General features: G+C 45.5%; 1 protein-coding gene across 17 annotated transcripts in view; it reads right to left on the bottom strand.

The window, feature by feature from the left end:
* Window positions 1–23,532, bottom strand: part of SOX5 (SRY-box transcription factor 5) — a 1,214,093-nt gene that overhangs the window by 844,736 nt on the left and 345,825 nt on the right. For 3 of the 17 annotated variants that reach the window (XR_014502612.1, XM_083402000.1, XM_083401990.1), the window contains exon 1: window positions 2,329–2,660. The exons of 11 other annotated variants lie outside the window; for them this stretch is intronic. Coding sequence is in view for 5 of the 6 variants with exons in the window: in XM_083402000.1 (XP_083258126.1) it covers window positions 2,329–2,366 (38 nt within the window). In the remaining variant the exon portion in view is untranslated. Of the gene's footprint in view, window positions 1–2,328; window positions 2,663–2,855; window positions 2,931–23,532 lie in introns of those variants that run through there. 3 more of the 17 variants (XM_083401999.1, XM_083401992.1, XM_083401989.1) reach the window with 3 other exon arrangements.

Genomic DNA, 23,532 nt, shown 5'->3' with positions numbered 1-23,532 from the left:
TAGCTACATGTCTGTTAAGGCTAATAACATATGGATTATTTAACCAGTACTTCTCCCGCCTTCAAACAAGCAAACAAACAAAAATAAGAGTAAAACTCTGAACACACACCTCATCAGGGAGATGAAAAAGAAAGAGGGCAATCAACTCAAAAGTTGAGTTTCAAAATGAAAATGAAAGCGAGCTCTTTAAAGCAGGACATAGGAAGAGAGAACACACCGTTTATATCCCTGCCTTCTGCACCTATTCAGCTCAGAGGAAAAGTTACACAGAGATAGCAAAACAAAACAAAAACACTTTATATATTTGTAAGCATGTTGCTATGGACATGCCATGCAGAATAGCTTCAAACCTCTTGAGTTCTTCCCCTCCCCGGAAAAAAAAGAAACCAGTTTTTGCCAAGTTAACCTAGGATTTTTACTAAGATAAACAGTTAAGTTCTCGCAGGTATGTCCGTATCACAATATTATGAAATGGGGGAGGGGGGGAAATGTCAGCGATTTTAAACAAAGGAGAGAAATTAATTGGATCAAATAAAACCTTGGAAGGCATTCAGAAGTGCCAGCCCGAAGTGTTTTCTGTCAAGGGTTAGAGTTACGAAATACAGTAGTTTTCAGAACAACCACCCACCTTACTGATTTCAGTTGCTTTATACTGGTATATAAAGCTATATAGGTGCACACACATTGGTGTACACACAGATATGCATACGTGTATCTGTACACATACACCCCTAGCTAGTTTGTTCTCTGGCAATCTAGTATTCTTTGCACTCTGTGCTTGCAACTTCTCTGCCCTCTTAAGATGTTTGACGGATATTTTCCTCCCTGTGCCTTTTACTATCAAATTCAGCAATCTGAAAGCTGAACAGCTTGGCTTACCATATTTTTTTACCAGCTGGTCTATCACCTAGCTTGCATTACATAGTCAGATGCAACCAAATGTTTATGCAGAATGTAGCTTTCATGAACCGTGGGGAGGGGAAGCTGGGAAACGTGCGCTCTGACAATTTAAAGCCTTTTCATTTTTCTTTATAAAGACCCACTTAGAAATGCAAAGGCTTTGAGTCCCTTCTCGTAGCCAAACATGGGCTATTTACAAGCTCAAAATACAGGGGGGAAAGTGGGATGGGGATGTAGTCAAGAGTGGGAGGATCTTGGTTCTTCCCGAAGTACAGTGTACAAGTGGTTGAGAGTAATCTTCAAACATAGTTAGCCAAAGTCAAGATTTATGTGAACTGAACTGGGAGGAGAAGGAGACTTGGGATCTAGACCCCATGAACAGCTAGGATCTGAAGGACTTCTAAACTTTGGCAAGTGGGTGGTAGAAGTACAGGGGAAGAGGATGGCAAGGCAAACAGGTCATAAATCAAAAGAGCAGGTTTTGACACGCAGTCGAAAAGAGGTACTGATAAATTCAGAATGAACTGTTCCACTCCACTCTTTCCGCTTCCCAAACCCACTTTCTGTGTTTTAGTTTATTGTTTTGCTTGCTCAAGCTTGGGATGATGTTAACTTGCCTCCAAATAGTCACTCCTGTTAGATCACCCACCACTACCGACGGGAGGGGAGGGGAGTCATGTGCTTCCTAGAAACTTTTTTTTTTTATGGAAGGATCAAATTGAAAGTTTAAAGCCTCGCCAGTTCTTCCATTCATTCCAGGAAGCGCTCTCTCCAAAAAGGCAAGGAAGATTTAATTTCCCTCCCTTCCCTTTTAAATAAAGACCAAAAAAAAAAGTCTTCTAAGACATTGTTGCTTCTCATTATCTAGTAGATTAATTCAGAAGAGGGAGCCGGGAGCGGCGGGGTTGGGGGGGGGGGAGAACAGAAAGAGGGGCGGCGGCGGAGCAAAAGACAGAGATATACAGTCATGATGATGTTCATTCAAATCTCTAGCAGGGAGCTAAACAAAATCCGAAAGGCATCGCTGTCGAAGTAGGTTACAGGACTTTGGGTGATCCCTTTCAATCTAGTTCAGGAGATGGAAATGGTGCGCGGTTGGAGAAGAGAGAGAGAGGAAAAAAATAGCAAACAGCAAACATAGATCAGGAGTAATCTGACATTACTGCATGCTGGGAGCGAGATAAAGTGCATGGTTGTTTGTTTGTTTTACTACTCCGGATTTTTCTTTTTAAATATATATATATATATACATATATATTATTGACGCGCATACAGGGAAAGTTGCACTTTAACAACATTGGAAAGATCTCAAATCATCACCATAATATTTAAACGCGCGCACGCACACACACCCCGGCAGCGAATGCATGCAAAGCAGATATATTATAAATATATACAGACACACACACACTGATCTCCTGGACTCACCTTTCAAACTCCTGGGGTAAATCGGGGTCAGTGAGCATGCTGAAGGGGGAAATAAAAAAAGCACAATTTTTTTCCCCTTTGTCACAGTAGCCAGCTATGATCGCCTCCAACTGAACCTGTCAAGTGAATCCAAACCTCCTAAACCGATTGATTTTTCTCTCTCGCTCTCTCTCTCTCTCCCCTCTCTCTCGCTCTCTCTCTCTCTCGCTCGCTCTCCCTCTGTGAGCTAGGGACTCCTTGACCAGTCTCTTAAAGGGGTAGCGCACTTTAGCTGAAGGAGACAGCGTCGAGCAAGCTCCCCCCACCGCCGCGCCACATGGCTGGGGTCTGACAAGCAGGCAGCAGCCTCCGCCAACCTCAGGGGTGCCTGTCCGCTTTTGCCTTTATTGCCCCTCTCCTTGTCACAGCCCCCCGCCCCCCACCCCTTGCAAAGTCAGCTCCTTTCATCCTCTCCTCTTCTCCAATAGCCACACACACACACACGCAACCACTACTTGTCTGTGACACACACACACACACGCACGCACATCTGAAAGCTTCATGCAGGATCGTGCCAATTTCAAAACCAAAAATTTGTGCTCGCAAAATAAAATAGCAATCGCCACCTCCAGCCTCGATTTCCCCAATGTGCTCAGGACGGGGAAGGGGGGGAGCGTTACTGGGAATAGGGAGGTGTGGAATATGCACATTTGCAACACTTATTCTAGCAGAAATGCAGTTATAAATAGAAACGCACGTGTTACACACACACACACACATCCTAAGTAATTTTTTCCCCCAGTGTGGCCAAATTATGTTTTCCCTATCTTGATATGGACGGACACACACTTTGGATATCCCAAAATCTAATTCCGCCACTAAAGATCATTTCCCCCTCCCCATTCGCTTAATCTTTTAAGAGGGGAGAAATCAGTTGCAAAAGTCCTTCTCGCTGTTTCTCTTTCCCTGTGAGCATCTCTGTTGCACAACAACACACGCACAACACAACCACATACTGAATGAGTCCTTAGCAAATTTCTGCTAGTCGGAGGGAGAGGATCAGTACCTGTATAGCATGTAGAAATTTTTTATATTCAATATGTGTCTTAATTTATAGGTCCACGTAGCTGTTAGTTAGCACAGGCAGGCAGTGAACATGTGAGTGTGCGTTTGCACCATTATTATTATTATTATTATTATTATTATTATTACAGTTGTACCTCGGGTTAAGAACTTAATTGGTTCTGGAGGTCTGTTCTTAACCTGAAACTGTTCTTAACCTGAAGCACCACTTTAGCTAATGGAGCCTCGTGCTGCCGCTGCACCGCCGGAGCACGATTTCTGTTCTCATCTTGAAGCAAAGTTCTTAACCTGAAGCACTGCCAGATTCTGTTGACCAGAATTATCTAATAGGCAAGCCTGACACCCATCACTCTGCCCTTTGTAGAGAGAAAGATCTGCCAAGGGGAGGGAGGCAAGCTAGGGGGGAGATCAGTGGCCAAAAAGAAACTTAAACAAGGGCTGCTGGCTTAATACAGAAAAGCACTTAGCAACTCATTGAGAGGAGTTAGAAGAAAGGGAGGGAGGAAAGGAGAAAGAGAGGGAGAAAGGGGAAGAAAAAAAAACCTCTGAACACCTAAGGACAATCTTCAATATTTCCAAAGGGTTTGTGTACATGGTGTGTGTGTGTGTTTGTGTGTGTGTGATATCCTATATGTATAATTTTCTCACCTCTTCTTCAATTTTTTTTTTAAATAAAAAGTCTCTGTGCAAGGGGAAGGGGAAGGGGAAGAAAGAAAAAAAACACCCTACACAACAATCAAGCATTGTTCTGGAGAAAGAAAAGCAACTTTGACAGATTGAAATATACCAGAGGCCCCTTCAAGGAAACCTGTAAACAACTTGTCATTCACTCTGTCGGTTTCACTGCCTTGCCCACAAAGTGCGAGGAAGCAGCCTGGCAACACCACCGCCATCACCACAAACTATGGGGTTGGGGGTTGGGGGGTGAGAGGATAATCCATAGTGCCCCCCCTCCCCAGATCACTTAAAAAAAAGAAGAAGGTTTAACTCAGTTCAAAAACACACACAAAAAAGCCCTTGGCTTTATGGAATAGGAGGAGAGACTGCGCCACAAGGGACAGAAAGCCACATATGGTGCAATGTTTGTGTGTGTAAAACCTGATTGAGCCAGCCACACAACCACAAACACACGCAACCACCATTTTCCAGGTCTACCCAGTTTTCCTGGCTTGCCCTCTCTTTTGACTGTGGATCTTTCCCACGCATTTCATTCTGCTTCCAACCTTGGCTAAGGCAGCCTTGGCACAACCTGAGCAACAACTCCTATCATGCTGGCTGGGGCTGATGGGAGTTGTAGTCCAGCCCCACCCCATCCCCTCTAAAGAAGTGGTTCCCAAAATGAGTGATACCGCACCCTGGAGGGCAGTGGGATTACCTGGAGCAGGGAGAGAAGAGGGAGGCAGTATAAAGAGCTACCAGGCTTTGAAAAGCTGGTATCACTAGGTGAAGTTCACCATTTTCATTGAATTAGTTAAATGAAATACTGTATTTTTTGCTCTATAAGACTCACTTTTCCCCTCCTAAAAAGTAAGGGGAAATGTGTGTGCGTCTTATGGAGCGAATACAGGCTGCGCAGCTATCCCAGAAGCCAGAGCAGCAAGAGGGATTGCTGCTTTCACTGCAGAGTGATCCCTCTTGTTGTTCTGGCTTCTGAGATTCAGAATATTTGTTTTCTTGTTTTCCTCCTCCAAAAACTAGGTGCGTCTTGTGGTCTGGTGCGTCTTATAGAGCGAAAAATGCGGTAGTTTTTAAACTGGATTTTGAATAAATGTGAAATCAGCTGTTACTGTTCTAAATTTTATTGCATTACTTTCTTCCTTAGTGGGTCATGCAAACCACTATTCTGAGCAATGCTTTTCATAGGGTAATGATAATAATAATAATGTATTACTTGTAGCCCACCCATCTGTCTGGGTTGTCCCAAGCACTCTGGGTGGCTTCCAACAAAAATACAAGCAAAACAAAGAAGCATCATACATTAAAAGCTTCCCGAAATGGGGCTGCCTTCAGATGTCTACGAAAGGTTTTATAATTGGTTTTCTCCTTGACATCTGACGGGAGGGTGTTCCACAATGCAGGTGCCACTACCGAGAAGACCCTCTGCCTGGTTCCCTGTAACTTAACTTCCCACAGTGGGGGAACCGCCAGAAGACCCTCGGAGCTGGATCTCAATATCCGGGCTGATCAATGTGGGGTGCAAATGCTGCTTTAGGGATGAGTTTGTGCAACCAAGGCAGAAAAGTTTGGTAGGCTACCAGGCTGAGGAATGCTGGGTTAAAATAACACTACATCCTCCAACATTTCTCTGATGAAAATAGGGATGCCCTAAGGAAAAGCAGGGCAGTCCAGGATTAAATCAGAAACCGGGATGGCTTCTGTAAATCCAGGACTGTTCCTGGAAAATAGGGATGCTTGGAGGGTCTGTAACATAGTAGTTGCAATGGTACTACTTAGCACCTTCTGGCTTCTGCAGGTACTTTCAATTATTTCATAACAATCAGGCAGACTAGGAAGAGGTGGTGAAACTTTTTCAGTCTGCAACACATTAATTTACTCACAGTTCTCTTTCTATCCCATACCCTCCAAATACCCCTATTTGCCTGGGGCATTCTTGGAATTGCAGAAACCACCCCGGCTTCTGATTTGATCCCAGAATGTCCCAGGGATGAGCAGGCACTGATGCCATTCTCTCTCACAATTCAGCTGACTCCCTCCAGAGCTGGGTGGTACACAAAGCTCTGTCCTCCACCACTTCACCACCTGCACGCCAGCGTTGGCCACCTGAGGGAGTTGCTTCACTCTGTCTAAAGGTAGGGCTGCCCCCAAATGCAACACGTTTGTGTGTACCTTTCAGATACACACACACACACACACACCAGTCCATGCCACAGTGAGTTTTAGCACATCAGCGACAAACAACCACAACCAGGTGAGACACAGGGAGAGAATGAAGATGCCTGCAGCTACTGGGATGGTCCAACACAAGAAACTACGTTGCATTGCTCACCCTCAACAGCAAGAGGAAGAGAGGAGTGAAGTGTGTGCAGGGAAGCCTTCGACTGTCAGCCAAGCAGATGTGCTTGGTTAGATTTTCTGGGGAGGCTTCCATTAGGAAATCCCTGTTTAGTATGGAGACTATTCTGCAAATTGCCTAGACAACAGATATGTACCATAGCAAGAAAAACACTTAGAATCATAGAACTGTAGAATTGAGGATCAGTTCCTAGTCCAATGCAGGAATATGCAGCTATCCCATATGGGAATCGAACCTGCAACCTTGGCGTTATCAGCACCATGCTCTAACCAACCAAGCTATCCAGACTATCATTTAAGGCTATCCTTTGCCTTAAAAAAAAGGGGAAAACGGTTCTGGATTCTTTATATCACTATCCTCTATTTCTTTTCCACAATAACTCACTTCCTTCCTCCTCCTTTCCCCCAGTTTCCTGCAGTTGGGCCCTAGACATAATAGGATCTCAGTCTCTTGACCCTATCACCACTTGATCATGTCCGTTCCTGTACACACACCCTCTCCCTGACACTCACAGGCAGGCAGTATGCTTACATTACATATACATGTTAAAATGCACAGGCGTTTGTAGGGTGGATATGCACCCTACTTTACAGAGAACAGTCCTCTGCTTGAAGGCACTCTCTAAGAAGATAGGAAGGCCCTGCTGGATCAGGCCAATGGGCCCATCCAGTCCAGGAACCCCTTCTCAAAGTGGCCAACCAGTGCCTCTGGGAAGACTGCAAGCAAGACCTGACTGCAACAGTGTTTTCCCCCACCTGTGATTCCCAACCAGTGGCGTAGCGTGGGTTGTCAGCACCTGGGGCAAGGCAAGTAATTTGCCCCCCCCCCGCTGCACTGCCCCTCCCCCAGATAGTCCCTCGCTCTCTCTCCGCACCGCACCGCACGCCTGGCACCCTCCCCTCCACAGTGGGTGGCGACCCGGCGGCTCGGATCGGATTCGCACAGCCAGCACTGCAGTGAGAGAGAGTGAGCCAGGTAGGGGCAGAGAGCTGCGAGTGCAAGCGCCCCCCCCCCCAGATGTTGCGGCCGGTGCGGCCGGCCCCCCCTGCACCCCCCACGCTACGCCACTGTTCCCAACAACTGGTATTCAGAAGCACATTGCTTCCAACAGTGCAGATAGAACATTGCCATCGGGACCTGTGTCTATTGCTGTCTGAAGGGCTGTGAAGTCAAGATAAAGGACCCTAAGAAGGGGAAAGCAGCAGGGAACTTGGAAATGCCCATCAACAGGGAAGAAGCTCACCTGGTGCCAGCCTTTCCTTACTGGGCGAAGGTGAACTTAACACATAGGAGATATTTCTAAATTTGCATCTAGGCCTATAAATTAAAATACGCAAGTTTAATGAAGTTCTGTGCCATTCTTCGTTGGAAAAGCATTCCCTTGTCAACATTTTTATGCCTATTGAAATTTAAGCAGATTTTTAAAAAACAACAACTTGGGCTAATGGTTATTTTGAACACCACTGTTCTTAGCTGCCTTGAACACCATGGAGTGGAGAGGTGGATTATAAATTTAACCAGCAAACAGCAGCAACAACAAAAACACTATTTGGTGTTATTTCATGCATTCAGAGTTGATTATTGTAAATATAGGCAATTCCAGAAGTCCAATCCCAATTTCTATTTATTTTATTTTAGTGATTTTTCTATATTCCCCTATCATAAAATATCAGCGTCTGTTTAGCATCAAAACACAAAATGTGTTTTAAAATAAAATAAATATGAGAATACATGTGGGGGGAAATGTAATGCAAGGATGCAAACACCCACTCAAACATAGCAGGAAAAACCTGCAATGATCAGAGATGGGTGTGGAGACTTGCACAATTAACCAGAGGCCTGTTCAAGTATCAGGGGCATGGAGAAAATCAGATAATCATGTCCATACCCATAGTCCTAACCTTCTCTATAAAGGTAAAGACCCCTGACCGTTAGGTCCAGTCGCGAACAACTCTGGGGTTGCTCGCTCATCTCGCTCTATAGGCTGAGGGTGTCGGCGTTTGTCCGCAGACAGCTGGTCATGTGGCCAGAATGACTAAGCCACTTCTGGAGAACCAAAGCAGCGCATGGAAACACCCACAGGAGCAGTACCTACTGGTATTTATCAACCTGCACTTTGATGTGCTTTTGAACAGCTAGGTTGGCAGGAGCAGGGACCGAGCAACGGGAGCTCACCCTGTCGTGGGAATTCGAACTGCTGACCTTCTGATCGGCAAGCCCTAGACTCTGTGGTTTAGACCACAGCGCCACCCGCGTCCCAACCTTCTCTATACATTGATCTAAATGTTTGAAGAGAGCCTATGTGCATATGAGTTGCACATGTCACCAAGGAGTATGAATCCATGCATATACAGGTTCTGTTTGGACCTTCAGAACAGCACATGAACTTCAGGTGAAGAAAGGACAGGTATGATTGCCCCTCATATTTGGTTTCCAAATATTTATTATTTATTTATTGCTCATATACCCCACCTTTTCCTCCAAGGAGCTCAAGGTGGCGTATGTGGCTTCCCCCAATCCTTATTAGTTCTTTGTTGGGTTTGTGGGGCTGATGGGAGTTGGGACTCCTGGAAGGCATTACTCTGGGAAAGGCTGGACTGGAATATTTGGACTTATTTTTGGTGCAGACTGAGATACATCTTCAAACAACTTTGCTCATAAAATGAGGCATGTCCAGTGGATCAAAAGAATGAAACCACAGTTATTAAAATATGGTGTGTGCACGCGCTTTGATTTGCAGAACAAAATAAATCATTAAGTGGTCTGCCTAGACCCCCACCAATTTTCAAGTGGTCCACAAAAGAGAAAAGAAACATCCAGCAGTCTCTGCTCCAGGATTCTTGTTTTATTGAGTAAAGCAGATGCGGATTGCTTCTGATTGAGGGGAAGAGTGGTGGACTGGGTGGGGGCAGGAGACAAGAATTGCTTAAATTGGGGAAACCCAGCCAGATGGGCGGGGTACAAATAATAAATTATTGTTATTATTATTATTAAACCTTTCCTTGTCATTCATTTCCCCCATTCAAAATGCTCCCCCAACCACATTACTCCCTTTGAAGTCTCTTAGTTTAGGAAGGCTGATCACCGAAGAATTGATGCTTTTGAATTATGGTGCTGGAGGAGACTCTTGAGAGTCCCATGGACTGCAAGAAGATCAAACCTATCCATTCTGAAGGAAATCAGCCCTGAGTGCTCACTGGAAGGACAGATCCTGAAGCTGAGGCTCCAATACTTTGGCCACCTCATGAGAAGAGAAGACTCCCTGGAAAAGACCCAGATGTTGGGAAAGATGGAGAGCACAAGGAGAAGGGGACGGCAGAGGATGAGATGGTTGGATAGTGTTCTCAAACCTACCAGCATGAGTTGGACCAAACTGTGGGAGGCAGTGGAAGACAGGAGTGCCTGGCGTGTTCTGGTCCATGGGGTCACAAAGAGTCGGACACAACTAAACGACTAAACAACAATGACAACAAGTTTAGGAAGGAAAGTGAGAAAGGGGAGACATGATAGAGGTGTATCAAATTTTGCATTCTGGGGTAAAAGTAAATAGGGAAAGGCCTTTGGGGTCGTGAAGTGAAGTTTAATAGAGAGAGATAGTGAGGGAAGGCAAAGCATAGCCATCATGGCTAGTATCTTTATTGCTAAATCCTCTTTTGAAGTTGGTGGCCACAACTGTATCCAGTGGGAGTGAGTTCCACAGTTTCAGTATGCACTACATGGAGATGTGTTTTATTAAAAAAAATCTGTCCTGAATCTTCCAATGTTCAGCCAACCAGCCAAAGCAGACAAGAAACAACATATAAGAGCCAAAGAAAAATAATTTCAGTGAGCATTTAACTGTGTAATCCTTTGTATTGCTAAAGAGAATGAAGTCTCACCCTCTTCACTGACATTTACTCCAAGGTAAAGGTACATAGCATGACAGCCTAAAATTCCCAGGGTGGAGAAGTAGAAGCTTGTTTGGTCTTTTATACTATAGCGGAGGGTGCTATTCTATGAACATTTACTTGGGATTAAAGACTACAAAACTCAATATTACTATGCATGAAGATCTGTCTGCAAACATAAAGAGATAAACGTAATGTTAGTATTAGCAAAAGTTTTCATTTCAAATAGCTGTGGGGGCAGCAGCTAGAGAGAATAGCAACGTACCAAGAAGGAATGAGCTACTGAATCAATTATGGGCGAGAACTGATGTATCCTTGATTCAGATACTTACACAGAAAGTATATGAAGTTGCCTTATGCCGTCAGATCATTGGCCCATCCAGCTCAGTATTTTGGGTGTGGAGCTGAATGCCCTCATGATCTACCTTCTAAGAAGCCACACGTTGGTGGTGCACAGGGCTGAACAATGGCCATGACCCTTACCTAGTACGCTAGGCTAAATGCCAGCCAGAGGTTTCCACCATGCACCCATACATAAAAACCTGTACATCCAGGCAAGCAAGGGGCTTTACCACAGTTCAAGGACACCTACCAGCCAGGTGTCCTGGCTGGTATAGAGTGTTTGCCTGGGGATAGAGGGTGTGAATGGAGAGCATGATGTGTAGCTGGGGAGAGTCTAGAGAACCAGACAGAGAGGTTGGGGTGTGTGTTTGGCCCTAGCTCCCTCACTTAAGAGTCATAGAACTGCAAAGCTAGAAGCCCTGCAAAGCAGGAATCACAAATAAAGAATCCTTGGCAGATAGCTGTCCAAACACTGTTTAAAACCCCCCAATGAAGGAGAGTCCACCACCTTCCAATCTAATTGTCCACCCTGGTCTACTCTTGACTTTCCAGGATGAGAGCCTTCTAATGCAGGAATGTCAACTAAAGCATCCAAGACAGATGGCCATAGAACCCCTGCTTAGAAACCTTGAGCGATTCTCCTTCCAGCAGAGGTTGGGTGGCCATCTGTCATGGATGTTTTAGCTGAGATTCCTGTATTGCAAGGGGTTGGACTAAAAGACCCTCAGAGCCCCTTCCGACTCTACGATTCTACGATTCTATAAATGACGAGAATGGAACCTGGAGCCCTACAAATGCAAAGCATGTAGCCTATCTTTGAGACACAGCCCTTCACCGTCGCTGCCCTTGACTCCCTCACCCCACCAGAGAGGAAGTCGATGTTGACAACTCTGGTGAACTCTTAAGAAGGTGGGGAGCCTCTTACTCCACCCTCCCTCAATAATAATAATAATAATAATAATAATAATAATAATAATAATAATTTATACCCCACCCTCCCCAGCCAGAGCCGGGCTCAAGGCAGCTAACACCAATAAAATCACAGTAAAAACATAATAGGGGGAAAAGAGAGGGGGGGACCCAATTTAAAATACAGGTTAAAATGCAATTTAAAATACAGCCTCATTTTAAAATAGCCGATAAATCAAGACCATAAGGGGAGGGAAACCATAAGGGGTCAGACCGAGTCCAAAGCAAAGGCCGGGCGGAACAGCTCTGTCTTGCAAGCCCTGCGGAAAAATGTCAAGTCCCGCAGGGCTCTAGTCTCTTGTGACAGAGCTTTCCAGCACGTCGGGGCCAGTGCTGAAAAGGCCCTGGCCCTAGTTGAAACCAATCTAACCTCCTTGAGGCTCCGGACCACCAAAGTGTTGTTATTTATGGACCTTAAGGTCCTCCGCGGGGCATACCAGGAGAGGCGGTCCCGTAGGTATGTAAGTCCTGGGCCGCAGGTGAACCATACTGCATGCAGTCCCCTGTTTTATTCAGCAGCAGCAACACTGTGTGGTGATCTGCCTCAGCCTCCTGGACTCTCCCCACCCACTTACTCACCCAGGCCTGTAGCTGCACCCTCCAGCAAAACCCTGTTGCTTCTGCTTGCATCTGTTTCTCCCCAGATCAAGGCAAACACGCTGGCAGTGACTTACGATGTTATTTTAAGAGACGTGAGGGTGCAGTAACTTTGGTAATCAGTGGCCCTTATTTGTATTCTTTTGGAATGCTAAATATAAACACTCTAATCCAGCACGGGGGCATATTTCCGCAGGCAATTCCCTAGCCCAGCCGAAAGAGGAATCGTGTGCGAAAATGGGTGCTATACATGGGGAGGGTGCTCGCCTAATCCAGCTAAGTACAGCCGCATCCACACAGCTCTCTTAAGAAAAGCCTGTGATAGCACCGTGCATCTGTCCTAGAGACTGCGTAGCGTGGGTCTGGGTTCCCCCAAATTCCCCATCAAAACAACTAACCTCTGAAACAGCTGGTTCTTCAGCCAGGCTATGTGCTTACAGCTCCAGCCACTGTACATGGTGGGAACACAGGGGTTAAAGAGTCTGTTTCTGTTGCTTTATCTATTTTCTGAGCTGCAATATTGGTATCTTATGTAGAGAGGCAGCAGTGCAGCACATACCCCCATTAGGAGTGGCTCACCTGTCCTCCCCAGATGTTGCTGAACTCTAATTCCCATCAGTCCCAGCCAGCATGGCCAGTGGTCAGGAATTATGGCAACAGTCACCCAGAAACACCTGGAGGGCCACAGGTTAGCAACTCCTGCTTTACACAATCCTTGCACTTTACTTATTTTAAATATTTTAATAGATTTTTTTGAAATAAAATACAATGAGAATGAGACTAATCAACAAAACAAGAATGATTTTTTTAAATCCCCCAAAAAATAAAAAGGAAGAGGGGAAAAGAGAGAGAAAAGGATAGAGAGAAATAACTGTAAAGCCCTTTATCATTTTTACAGTTGTCAAAAAGTGGGATTTCCCCCACTCCCATGGCTACACAGTGACAGTTTCACATCATCAAATCAGCTCTTGAGAACCTGCTAAGTTCTTCTGAACCTGGTTTGCTTGTGAACATCTTAAAAGCGATCAGTTGCTGCTGATTTTTTTTTTTGCCAGCTATTTTATTTCTGCACCTGAAGAAGTTTGCAAACAATGAAGCTTGTATTTTTAAGTGTTTTTTTAATTTAAAAAAACCCCAAAATAAATTGCCTGCAAACATTTTAATACAAATCATATGAATGTCCTTGATATGTTTATTTCAATTTACAATCAGTTATGATCTGCTTGTCAAATCTAAAGAGAGAAGAATGAAGTGCAATTAAAAGGGTAAAAGAAAAAAAAATAAGAAAGCTGCCCTCTACTGAGTCAACTCACTGGCCTGTCTAGCTTGGGTCAGTTCCAGGACCAATTCAAAGTACTCACAAAGCTCTAATTGACTTGGGTCTCAAAAATCTGAAAGACTGCCTTCTTCCCTACAGACCCTCTCAGGTGCTAGGACCAGCAGAGGGGATCCTCTTGGAATGATCAAAGAGAGATTTCCCTCCTTCCTTTTTGGGGGAAGAGATTTACAGCACTAGAAAGAACATCATTCCTAACTGATGATGGTCAATAGTATTGCCATGAAGGTCCCATGAAACGCTCTGTTGGGAAACAAGAGTTCTGCAAGTGGAACCCGTAACATAAGGCTGCGGTGCAGAGTGTTTCTGGGGCTTATGCCAGCCTGCCCAATTCCAGAACACTCTATGACATTACCCCTTCCCACCCTCAGTTTTTTCTTCCTTTTCCCTAGAATAAATACTCTGTGCCCTCTAAGCATGCTCAGTCCTCACTGTGCTGTTATTGCAGGGGAGGCGTGTCCAACTGTGGCATCTTCCACACATAAGGAGGAGGTAGGTTTTGGCTACATAAAGGATTTGTATGTGAGCCCAGTTAGGGACGCGGGTGGCAGTGTGGTCTAAACCACACAGCCTAGGGCTTGCCGATCAGAAGGTTGGTGGTTCGAATCCCCGCGACGGGGTGAGCTCCTGTTGTTTGGTCCTGCCCACCTAGCAGTTAGAAAGCACATCGAAGTGCAAGTAGAGAAGAAGAAGAAGAGTTCGGATTTGATATCCTGCTTTATCACTACCCGAAGGAGTCTCAAAGCGGCTAACATTCTCCTTTCCCCTCCTCCCCCACAACAAACACTCTGTGAGGTGAGTGAGGCTGAGAGACTTCAGAGAAGTGTGACTGGCCCAAGGTCACCCAGCAGCTGCATGTGGAGGAGCGGGGAATCAAACGCAGCTCACCAGATTACTAGTCTACCGCTCTTAACCACTACACCACACTGGCTGTTGTGGTGCAGCAGGCCCTGCGGTGAGTGCCACCCAGCAATTTGTCACTCCCTCAGTGGTGACACCCGGGGCATCCCGCCCCACCGCGCCCCCCTTCCTCCGCCCCTGGTCTGTGTCAGTTTGACCTAGACTTCTCCCATGAAAGACCCTCTGAAGAGCAGATCTGGGTGATATATATCTACACCACACTGGCTCAGTAGATAAATAGTGATAAGTAGGTACCGCTCTAGCGGGAAGGTAGACGGCGTTTCTGTGTGCTGCTCTGGTTTTGCCAGAAGCGGCTTAGTCATGCTGGCCACATGACCCGGAAAAACTGTCTGCGGACAAACACTGACTCCCTTGGCCTACAGAGCCAGATGAGTGCCACAACCGTAGAGTCGTCCGCAATTGGACCTAACGGTCAGGGGTACCTTTACCTCTTTATGAGCCCAGTTAACATTTTACACAGGTTTCATTTATGTCTTTTAAACTCAGCTACAGATATGCAACCCCCACCATCATGCCAAGTTTGTATCCTTTACAGGACTACAAGTAGGAAAAGTGAGAATGGGCTACATCTGATATATTTTCTCATGGGGATTTGTTGTGAGTAGCAAGGGCTCACTTTGGAAGCCTTGATACAGTTGGCTACAATACAGTTTAGATGGTATATTTAGGAACCTATTTTTTGTTCCAGGAAGTGGCATGCTGAGCTGTCATTTTCATTAATGGGAATTTAGTGCGTGTGTCAAGTTGAGATTTATTTTTTAAAAAAGTAATACAACTGATTTATACTTTGAAATATATAAATGTGAGGTGTTTATGCGGTGGTGAAGAAGCTGAATTGCAAAGAAACAAAACAAAACTAAACCCCCCCCCCAAAAAAACCCAGAAGTGGTAAAGAAAAGCATTATGCAATGTGTTGACTCTTAAAAAAAAAAATAGACTCCATCATTTTTAAATCCCAGTCTTCACTGTAATTGGTAACTTAAACAATGCCAGTATATATATGTATACTAATTAGGGCTAAGCAGAAATTGCACACTGTTCTCCGGGAATGTTTTCAGCACTTCTAAACACACACACACACACACACACACACAAAACAGCAAAAATATTTCATTCAATCGTATTGTCCTTTCCTGCTTCATTTGCCATCCATGATCCCACCCTGAAATCAATTCTGATTGTGTCCACAGGGTAGCACAGGGCTAGCCAATGAGGTGCTCACCAGATGATAAAGGTAAAGGTAAAGGACCCCTGACAGTTAAGTCCAGTTGTGAACAACTCTGGGGTTGCAGGGCTCATCTTGCTTTACTGGCCGAGGGAGCCGGCGTTTGTCTGCAGACAGTTTTTCCAGGTCATGTGGCCAGCATGACTAAGGCGCTTCTGGCGAAACCAGAGCAGCGCACAGAAGCGCCATTTACCTTCTCGCTGGAGCAGTACCTATTTATCTACTTGCACTTTGATGTGCTTTCGAACTGCTAGGTTAGCAGGAGCTGGGACTGAGCAACAGGAGCTCACCCCGTCACAGGGATTCAAACCACCAACCTTCCAACTGGCAAGCCCTAGGCTCAGTGGTTTAGACCACAGTGCCACCAGATGGTGTTGGACTACAATTCTCATCAGCCCCAGCCAGAGTGATCAACAGTCATGGATGATGGGAGTTGTAGTCCAATAACATCAAGAGCACACCATGCTAGATACCCCTTGCTGTAGTGACATCATCCAGTTCACTGAGTGAGGGCTGGGAGGAATTATGCACATGTCTAACTTAGGAAGCATTGCTTGCTCATGCTCACTCAACTGACTGTTTGTCCTCAGTGATACCATCACACTGGCCAATCGGATTACCAACGTGATGTGTTGTGACATCATCGAGTTCAGTGTGTGCTTACAGATTAGTTGAGATGATTCATGTGACCAATTCAACAGGAAGAAACTGTACATTGGAGAAGAAAAATGGCACCAAAGCATCATCAGGTGGGGGAGAAACAACACAGAATAGAACTGAGAGGGGAAAGGTGAACGCTCCCACAATCAAAGTGTTCTTCAGGAAAAATTTCCACCTACTTTGAAACCGCTGTTTTTGGCCTGAAAGCTGAAACAAGTCTATTCAGTGCAACAGGAGATGATATTTTGCAGATTATGAGCTTCTCTGAAAGTCCAAGAGTTGTACGACCCAGCCAAGCTTAGCACTTTCAGTAAATTCCTTCCATTTCAGTTGGAGAGCATGGCAGGTGGTGCTTAAATTTTCCACTGAAATGAACAGTGGATTTAAATCTGCTAAACTTTGGCTGGATCCCACATTTAGCAACTTGATCCTGAGTAGTAGCAGTAACACCGGTGCTCATATGGCTTGTTTAGGTATTGATGGGGAACAACTGCTCCCTCGAAATTAGAATCATTGTTTAACCGGCATTTTTTGCTCACTCTCCATGAAATCTAAAATGGCAGCAAAATGCTGATCCTTTGATAAATGGGAGCCAGTGTACACAGAGCGAGCACATAATTGTGCATTGTGTGGCAGAAAGAGAATGCCTGCTCTGGAAAGATTTGATTCATGGCACCTACATTCATAAAATTCTGTTAGAGGAAGAGAGAAACCAATTGTTCTCCATGGAGACTGATGGTAAACCAGGAGGGAATGGGATCTTATTGCAGGAAGAAAGAGGAAGGTGAAAATACCAAGAGTTGTCACCAGCAGTTAGAATAATCACACAATGGTGAAAATAGAACCCAGGGAGGCTATACAGTGGTACCTCAGGTTAAGAACTTAATTCGTTCTGGAGGTCCATTCTTAACCTGAAACTGTTCTTAACCTGAAGCACCACTTTAGCTAATGGGGCCTCCCACTGCCACCGCACCGCAACCACGTGATTTCTGTTCTCATCCTGAAGCAAAGTTCTTAACCCGAGGTACTAATTCTGGGTTAGCGGAGGCTGTAACCCGAAGCATCTGTAACCCGAGGTACCACTGTACTGGTACCACTGCCAGAGACTTTTCTTTTTCCTGAACAAGTGGGGGGGGGGAGAGGCAGGTAAGGATGGATTAAATGTGACTGGCCCTACTTCTAAAGAGAGTCAATGGAACAACCGAAGCCAATAGAATGTCCTCTGGATATTGCGGGAGTAGAATTCCCTTCATCCCTGATCGTTAGCTACAGTGGTGCCTCGCAAGACGAAAAGAATCCGTTCCGCGAGTCTTTTCGTCTTGCGGTTTTTTCGTCTTGCGAAGCAAGCCCATTGACGGATTAGCGCTATCAGCGCTATTGACAATTTAAGGGCTAAAAACGGCTTTTTAAGGCTTAAGGGATTAGCGGTTTTGCTGCTAAAATGCTTTTAGCAGCTTAGCGCTTCAGAAAAAGGGGTTTTGGAGCGGAAAAAAATTTCAAAATTTTTCGTCAATTTTCGTCTTGCGAAGCAACCCCATAGGGAAATTCGTCTTGCGAAGCGCCTCTGCAAACGTAAAACCCTTTCGTCTTGCGGGTTTTCCATCTTGCGAGGCATTCGTCTTGCGGGGCACCACTGTATATGGGAGTTGAACATCACCTGTAAGGCACCAAATTGGCTATCCAGAGTACGGAACTTGGACCTAAGTTAACTTGGGTTCTAACCCCAGCTCAGCCACAAAGCAAACTTCCACTTGTCACTATCTCTGCCTTACCTAGCTCAGAAGGGTATGGTGAGGATAGTATGGATTCAAGTGACAAGAAAGGAGATTCCAACAAAACATCAGGAAGAACTTTCTGATGGAAAGAGCTGGCTGACAGTGGAATGGACTCCCTCCTTCCCTGGAGGTTTTTAAGCAGAGGTTGGATGGCCATCTGTCACGGATGCTTTTGCTGAGATTCCTGCACTGAATTAGCATCTAACTTAGGGGTGAGGAAGCTGTTATCCTCCAGGTGTTGCTGAAGTACAGTTCCCATCATCCCTGACCTTTGGCCATGCTGTTTGGGGCCGATGGGAGCTGGAGTCGGCAGTTCGATTCCCCTGGACAGGGTGAGCTCCCGTTGCTCGGTCCCTGCTCCTGCCAACCTAACAGTTTGAAAGCATGTCAAAGTGCAAGTAGATTAATAGGTACCACTCCGGCGGGAAGGTAAATGGCATTTCCGTGCGCTGCTCTGGTTCACCAGAAGCGGCTTAGTCATGCTGGCCACATGACCCGGAAGCTGTACGCCGGCTCCTTCTGTCAATAAGGCGAGGTGAGCGCCGCAACCCCAGAGTCGGCCACGACTGGACCTAATGGTCAGGGTCCCTTACACCATCATAAGCTCATTCATGTTTGCATTTCAGCATGCCTTGACAATGAATAATATATACTAATAGTAATCTCAGTACTCCAGGCATTGACCCCTATGTAGGCAAAGCAACACCACACATATGCATGATATATCAGTGTGCTTAGGGAAATCCTAAGGTTTAAAGAAGGACAGAAATTAACCACAACCCAGAAGCTCAGTAAAGGCTATGTGTGCTCAATAACAATGGAACTGACCACACGTGGGGAGGGAGGGGGACCTGGTGTGGAATGGTTTGTGCTGTTTCGAATTCATTCATTCACTGTGTTTTTTCTTATTATTATTTTATGCCATTTTATTTCTCATTTGGGTATTTTTAAAGAATGCTTTAAGCCTCCCTGAGTGTTGCAAGTGCATTGGAAGGAGGTGGTATATAGGTTCTCCAAATGATTCAATAAAATCCTACCCACTGCACAGCACTGGCTCTGATAAAAAGTAGGCTTGCCTGTTGCTTTTCTAGCACAGGCTGCCCAGTTCACTGCAGAACAGAGTTCTTCTTCCCTGTTGCACCTGCTGCAAAGGGAGATGCCACTTTTGGCAAAATCCTTCCTCTGGGAAGAATTAAAAGCAAAGGATCCTTGTCCGCAGAAATCTCTTTGCCAATAACCCCCTGCGGAAATCTAAATGGCACCCCTGCTAATTGTGCTACTGAACATTTCCTGTGTAGAAACTAGTTTTTTTCCCCCCTTCCCCTGCAAACTACCACACAAATTAAAGAAGCAAGAGAAAATTATAAAGAAAATTGGAAAATAAACAAATGTTTTTGTGTGTTCAGTGTTTTTGGACTCCACTGATTTTTATAAATAATAATAATAAAAATCAACATATATCCCTGCAAAATCAGGTTCTCCAAGTTCTTGACACACCCTAGCATCAAGCACATTGGAATGGTGGGAGGCAGAGCCAGGATAGGTCGATGCAAATGAAGGGGTAGCCTTATGTAAACAAAGGAATGGGAATATGCAAATATAAGCATGCTTTATTCACGGTGCCTCTCATTAAACTATGTGGGGCAAAACAAACAGGTTGCAATCTGGGACACAGCTGAGAAGAAACTAATTTCCCTCTTCTCCTCAAATGCCAATACAGAGGGTTTAGCCTTCACTGTTTCGGTGCTCTTAACCCAGAATCGCAGAATAATGAAATTGTAGAGTTGGAAGACACTATGAGGATCATCTAGACCAGCAGTTCTCAACCTGTGGGTCCCCAGATGTTGTTGGACTACAACTCCCATCACCCCTAGCTAGCAAGGCCAGAACTCAGGGATGATAGAAGTTGTAGTCCAACAACATCTGGAGACCCACAGGTTGAGAAACACTGATCTAGACCAATCCCCTGAAATACAGGAATCTTTTGCCCAGCGTGGGGCTCAAATGCAGGACCCTGAGATTAAGAGTCTTATTCTCTACCAATTGAACTATCCCTCATGAAATGAGTGGCTGCCATTAGGTCCTATGAGCACTGCATTTGGGAACCACCACAAGAGTGCTACAATTCCCATCAGCTCTGAAGACTAGCCATCTAGCTGAGGTTGAAGGAGTTAAGACTCCCAACATCCAGGGACAAAGAAATTCAGGTCTAAGGGCCAGATTTATCTGACCCTTGAGACACTTTTTGGGGCACACCCTCTCCTCACATAACCTTCTTACCAGCTTGGCTGTACACCCTCCTTTGGCCTGGCTGTTGTTCAGCTGGGATAATGCCTCTTACCTGACTGAATGAAGAAGGACGTGTCTCTGTGTGCAGAACCCTGTGATCTTTACATGGCTGAAATGCAACCCACCATACAAAGGAAAGAGTCACATCCATTGGCCTACCCACTTTTTTTCCCCTTTGGCCCTGCCCGCCACTCAGACGTGCCACCCAGGAAATCAGCAATGAAGGAATGTGGCCCTTGAGCTGAAAAAAAAAACACTCCCCACAACTGCCATGGGGTGTAAAAACAGTGTTTCCAGAGGGGGATTTAGGGAAGTGCGGCCGGTTTGGGTGCAACCAGGTGCAGGGCCTCGGGGCGCTGTGGAGGTCACAACTATGAAATAGACTGGAAGCCAAGAGTTGTTGGGGCACCAAATTTTGGTGTCACACAGGGCACCGCTGAAATTTGGGACCTCAAGGTCTGTCACTGGAGTCTCTGTGTGCTCACTGCACAGATATGCTCAATATACACATCAAAGAGTTCTGACACGATAAATGCCCTCCTGTTTTCGTGCCCCGCCTCATCCATTTTAATTATGGACACTGCATTATGCATTGCATAATTGAAAACATATGAGCTCTGCTGGATCAGGCAAAACTCTCTCTAGTCCAGAATCCTGTTACTAGCAGCGGCTAACAGATCCTTCCAGGAAACCCACATTTAGAACATTACAACGGCAGCATCTCCCAGTGTTGCCCTTCCCTCCAGTGACGCATGGAGGTTCCATTTAGATACCCTATATACAAGGCGTTGGGAACGTTTTGCAGCCTGGGAGCTGCATTTCCTTCAGGCAGCCTTCCAAAGGCCAGATGCCAGGTTCAAGGCTCCTGCCTTGACCTACGAAACCTTGAACAACTCGGGAAGAAGAAGAAGAAGAGTTTGGATTTGATATCCCGCCTTTCACTCCCCTTCAGGAGTCTCAAAGCGGCTAACATTCTCCTTTCCCTTCCTCCCCCACAACAAACACTCTGTGAGGTGAGTGGGGCTGAGAGACTTCAGAGAAGTGTGACTGGCCCAAGGTCACCCAGCAGCTGCATGTGGAGGTGCAGAGACGCGAACCCAGTCCCCCAGATTACGAGACTACCGCTCTTAACCACTACACCACACTGGCACCACCAGGATACCTTACAGCAGTGGTTCTCAAACTTTTTTCTTCAGGGCCACACTTTCAGAATAAAAAATTGCTTGCGCCACACCAAAATTTTTATTGATAAGAAATGCATTGTTGTTGTTGTTTAGTCATTTAGTCGTGTCCGACTCTTCATGACCCCATGGACCAGAGCACACCAGGCACTCCTGTCTTCCACTGCCTCCCGCAGTTTAGTCAAACTCATGTTGATAGCTTCGAAAACACTGTCCAACCATCTCGTCCTCTGTCGTCCCCTTCTCCTTGTGCCCTCCATCTTTCCCAGCATCAGGGTCTTTTCCAGGGAGTCTTCTCTTCTCATGAGGTGGCCAAAGTATTGGAGCCTCAGCTTCACAATCTGTCCTTCCAGTGAGCACTCAGGGCTGATTTCCTTCAGAATGGAGAGGTTTGATCTTCTTGCAGTCCATGGGACTCTCAAGAGTCTCCTCCAGCGCCATAATTCAAAAGCAAAGAAATGCATTGGAAAACAAAAAAACTCCTAGCAGTGCTTGATTTATAACAGAGAACACAACCATTTTATAATTTGATCATGGGACATCCAGAAAGTATAAATTAATACAGGCATCCTTGCTACTGACTTCGAGGCATCTCTTGGAATCTTTTCTATGCCAACGGGTCTTTGCAGATGTTCAAATTGATTAACACATTACTGTAATGATTACTTCCGTTGTTTTCAGTGGCGTTCTATATTTTATAGTTGTACACCTCCATTTTATGATGTGGCGGTATTGAAAAACTTTCACAAAGTTAATTAATGTTGAAGGTAGGTGGGACCAGAGGTGGGCAGAGCAACAAATATAATTTTCAAAAAAAATATGTACAGTAAGCTATTTTCTACATTCACTCACACATCCCTCCTTATCTTCCAGGCAGTGGCAGAGTTCAATGAGAGCTGTGGCCTAGGGAGAGTTCTGAGGGCCAGGTGGAGGATGAATGTGGCCCTCCAAATCACTCTAAGGCTGAGGCTCCCTACCCCAGTGATTATGTTAATAGCAACACTCAATTTCACGAGTGTAACTTGTTACGTGGACAAACAGAATCATCCACACCCACACCTCAGCAGGCTGGGAGGCGCACCAAGGTTTGCAGAAGGACACAAAAATCTGTAAGGGGGGGGGAGAAACCTTGGAGAGGAGAACCCCCAAGGAGCTGGAGAGGATAGGATGGAGTGACAAGAAGAAGAAGAAGAAGAAGAAGAAGAAGAAGAAGAAGAAGAAGAAGAAGAAGAAGAGTTTGGATTTGATATCCCGCTTTATCACTACCCGAAGGAGTCTCAAAGCGGCTAACATTCTCCTTTCCCTTCCTCCCCCACAACAAACACTCTGTGAGGTGAGTGGGGCTGAGAGACTTCAGAGAAGTGTGACTGGCCCAAGGTCACCCAGCAGCTGCATATGGAGGAGCGGAGACACAAACCTGGTTCCCCAGATTATGAGTCTACCGCTCTTAACCACTACACCACACTGGCTCTTGAAATCTGAACAGGAGCACTCTGCACTGCAGCATTTTGTTGCAGTCCCCCCTTGCTATATCTAATAACTGTTGAAAGACCTTACAAGGAAGGATAATTGATCAGAAGGCTAATTTGCCCCTTGAGAACTCCTGGCTGAAGTTGCCTGGATGTTCTCAATGAATTTGGGCTGTGGTCCACAGCCCATTCATGCTGGAGTCCTCCAACTTCCCTGACTGACTAAGGGATGACTTTGGTGTAAGTGGACTGAAGACTGCGGGCTTTGTCATGTTAAATTTATGTTGTGTGTCTTTAAGCAGTAAATTACTTGGGAGATGGAAAACCTGGAGGAACTCACTCAGTTTTGACAACTCCTCCTCTTAGTCTTTTGGCTTTTGTTTTTTTGGCTCTTTTTAGTTACACGGAGAATATTTATATCGGTGCCTGTATTCTGCCTCAGGGGGAGAACTCTACG

The sequence above is a fragment of the Podarcis tiliguerta genome (assembly GCF_965153285.1).
Source record: "Podarcis tiliguerta genome assembly, chromosome: 10".
Lineage (NCBI taxonomy): Eukaryota > Metazoa > Chordata > Lepidosauria > Squamata > Lacertidae > Podarcis > Podarcis tiliguerta.
The sequence above is the reverse complement of the archived record's forward strand: the minus strand, read 5'-3'. Positions and strand labels throughout refer to the sequence as shown.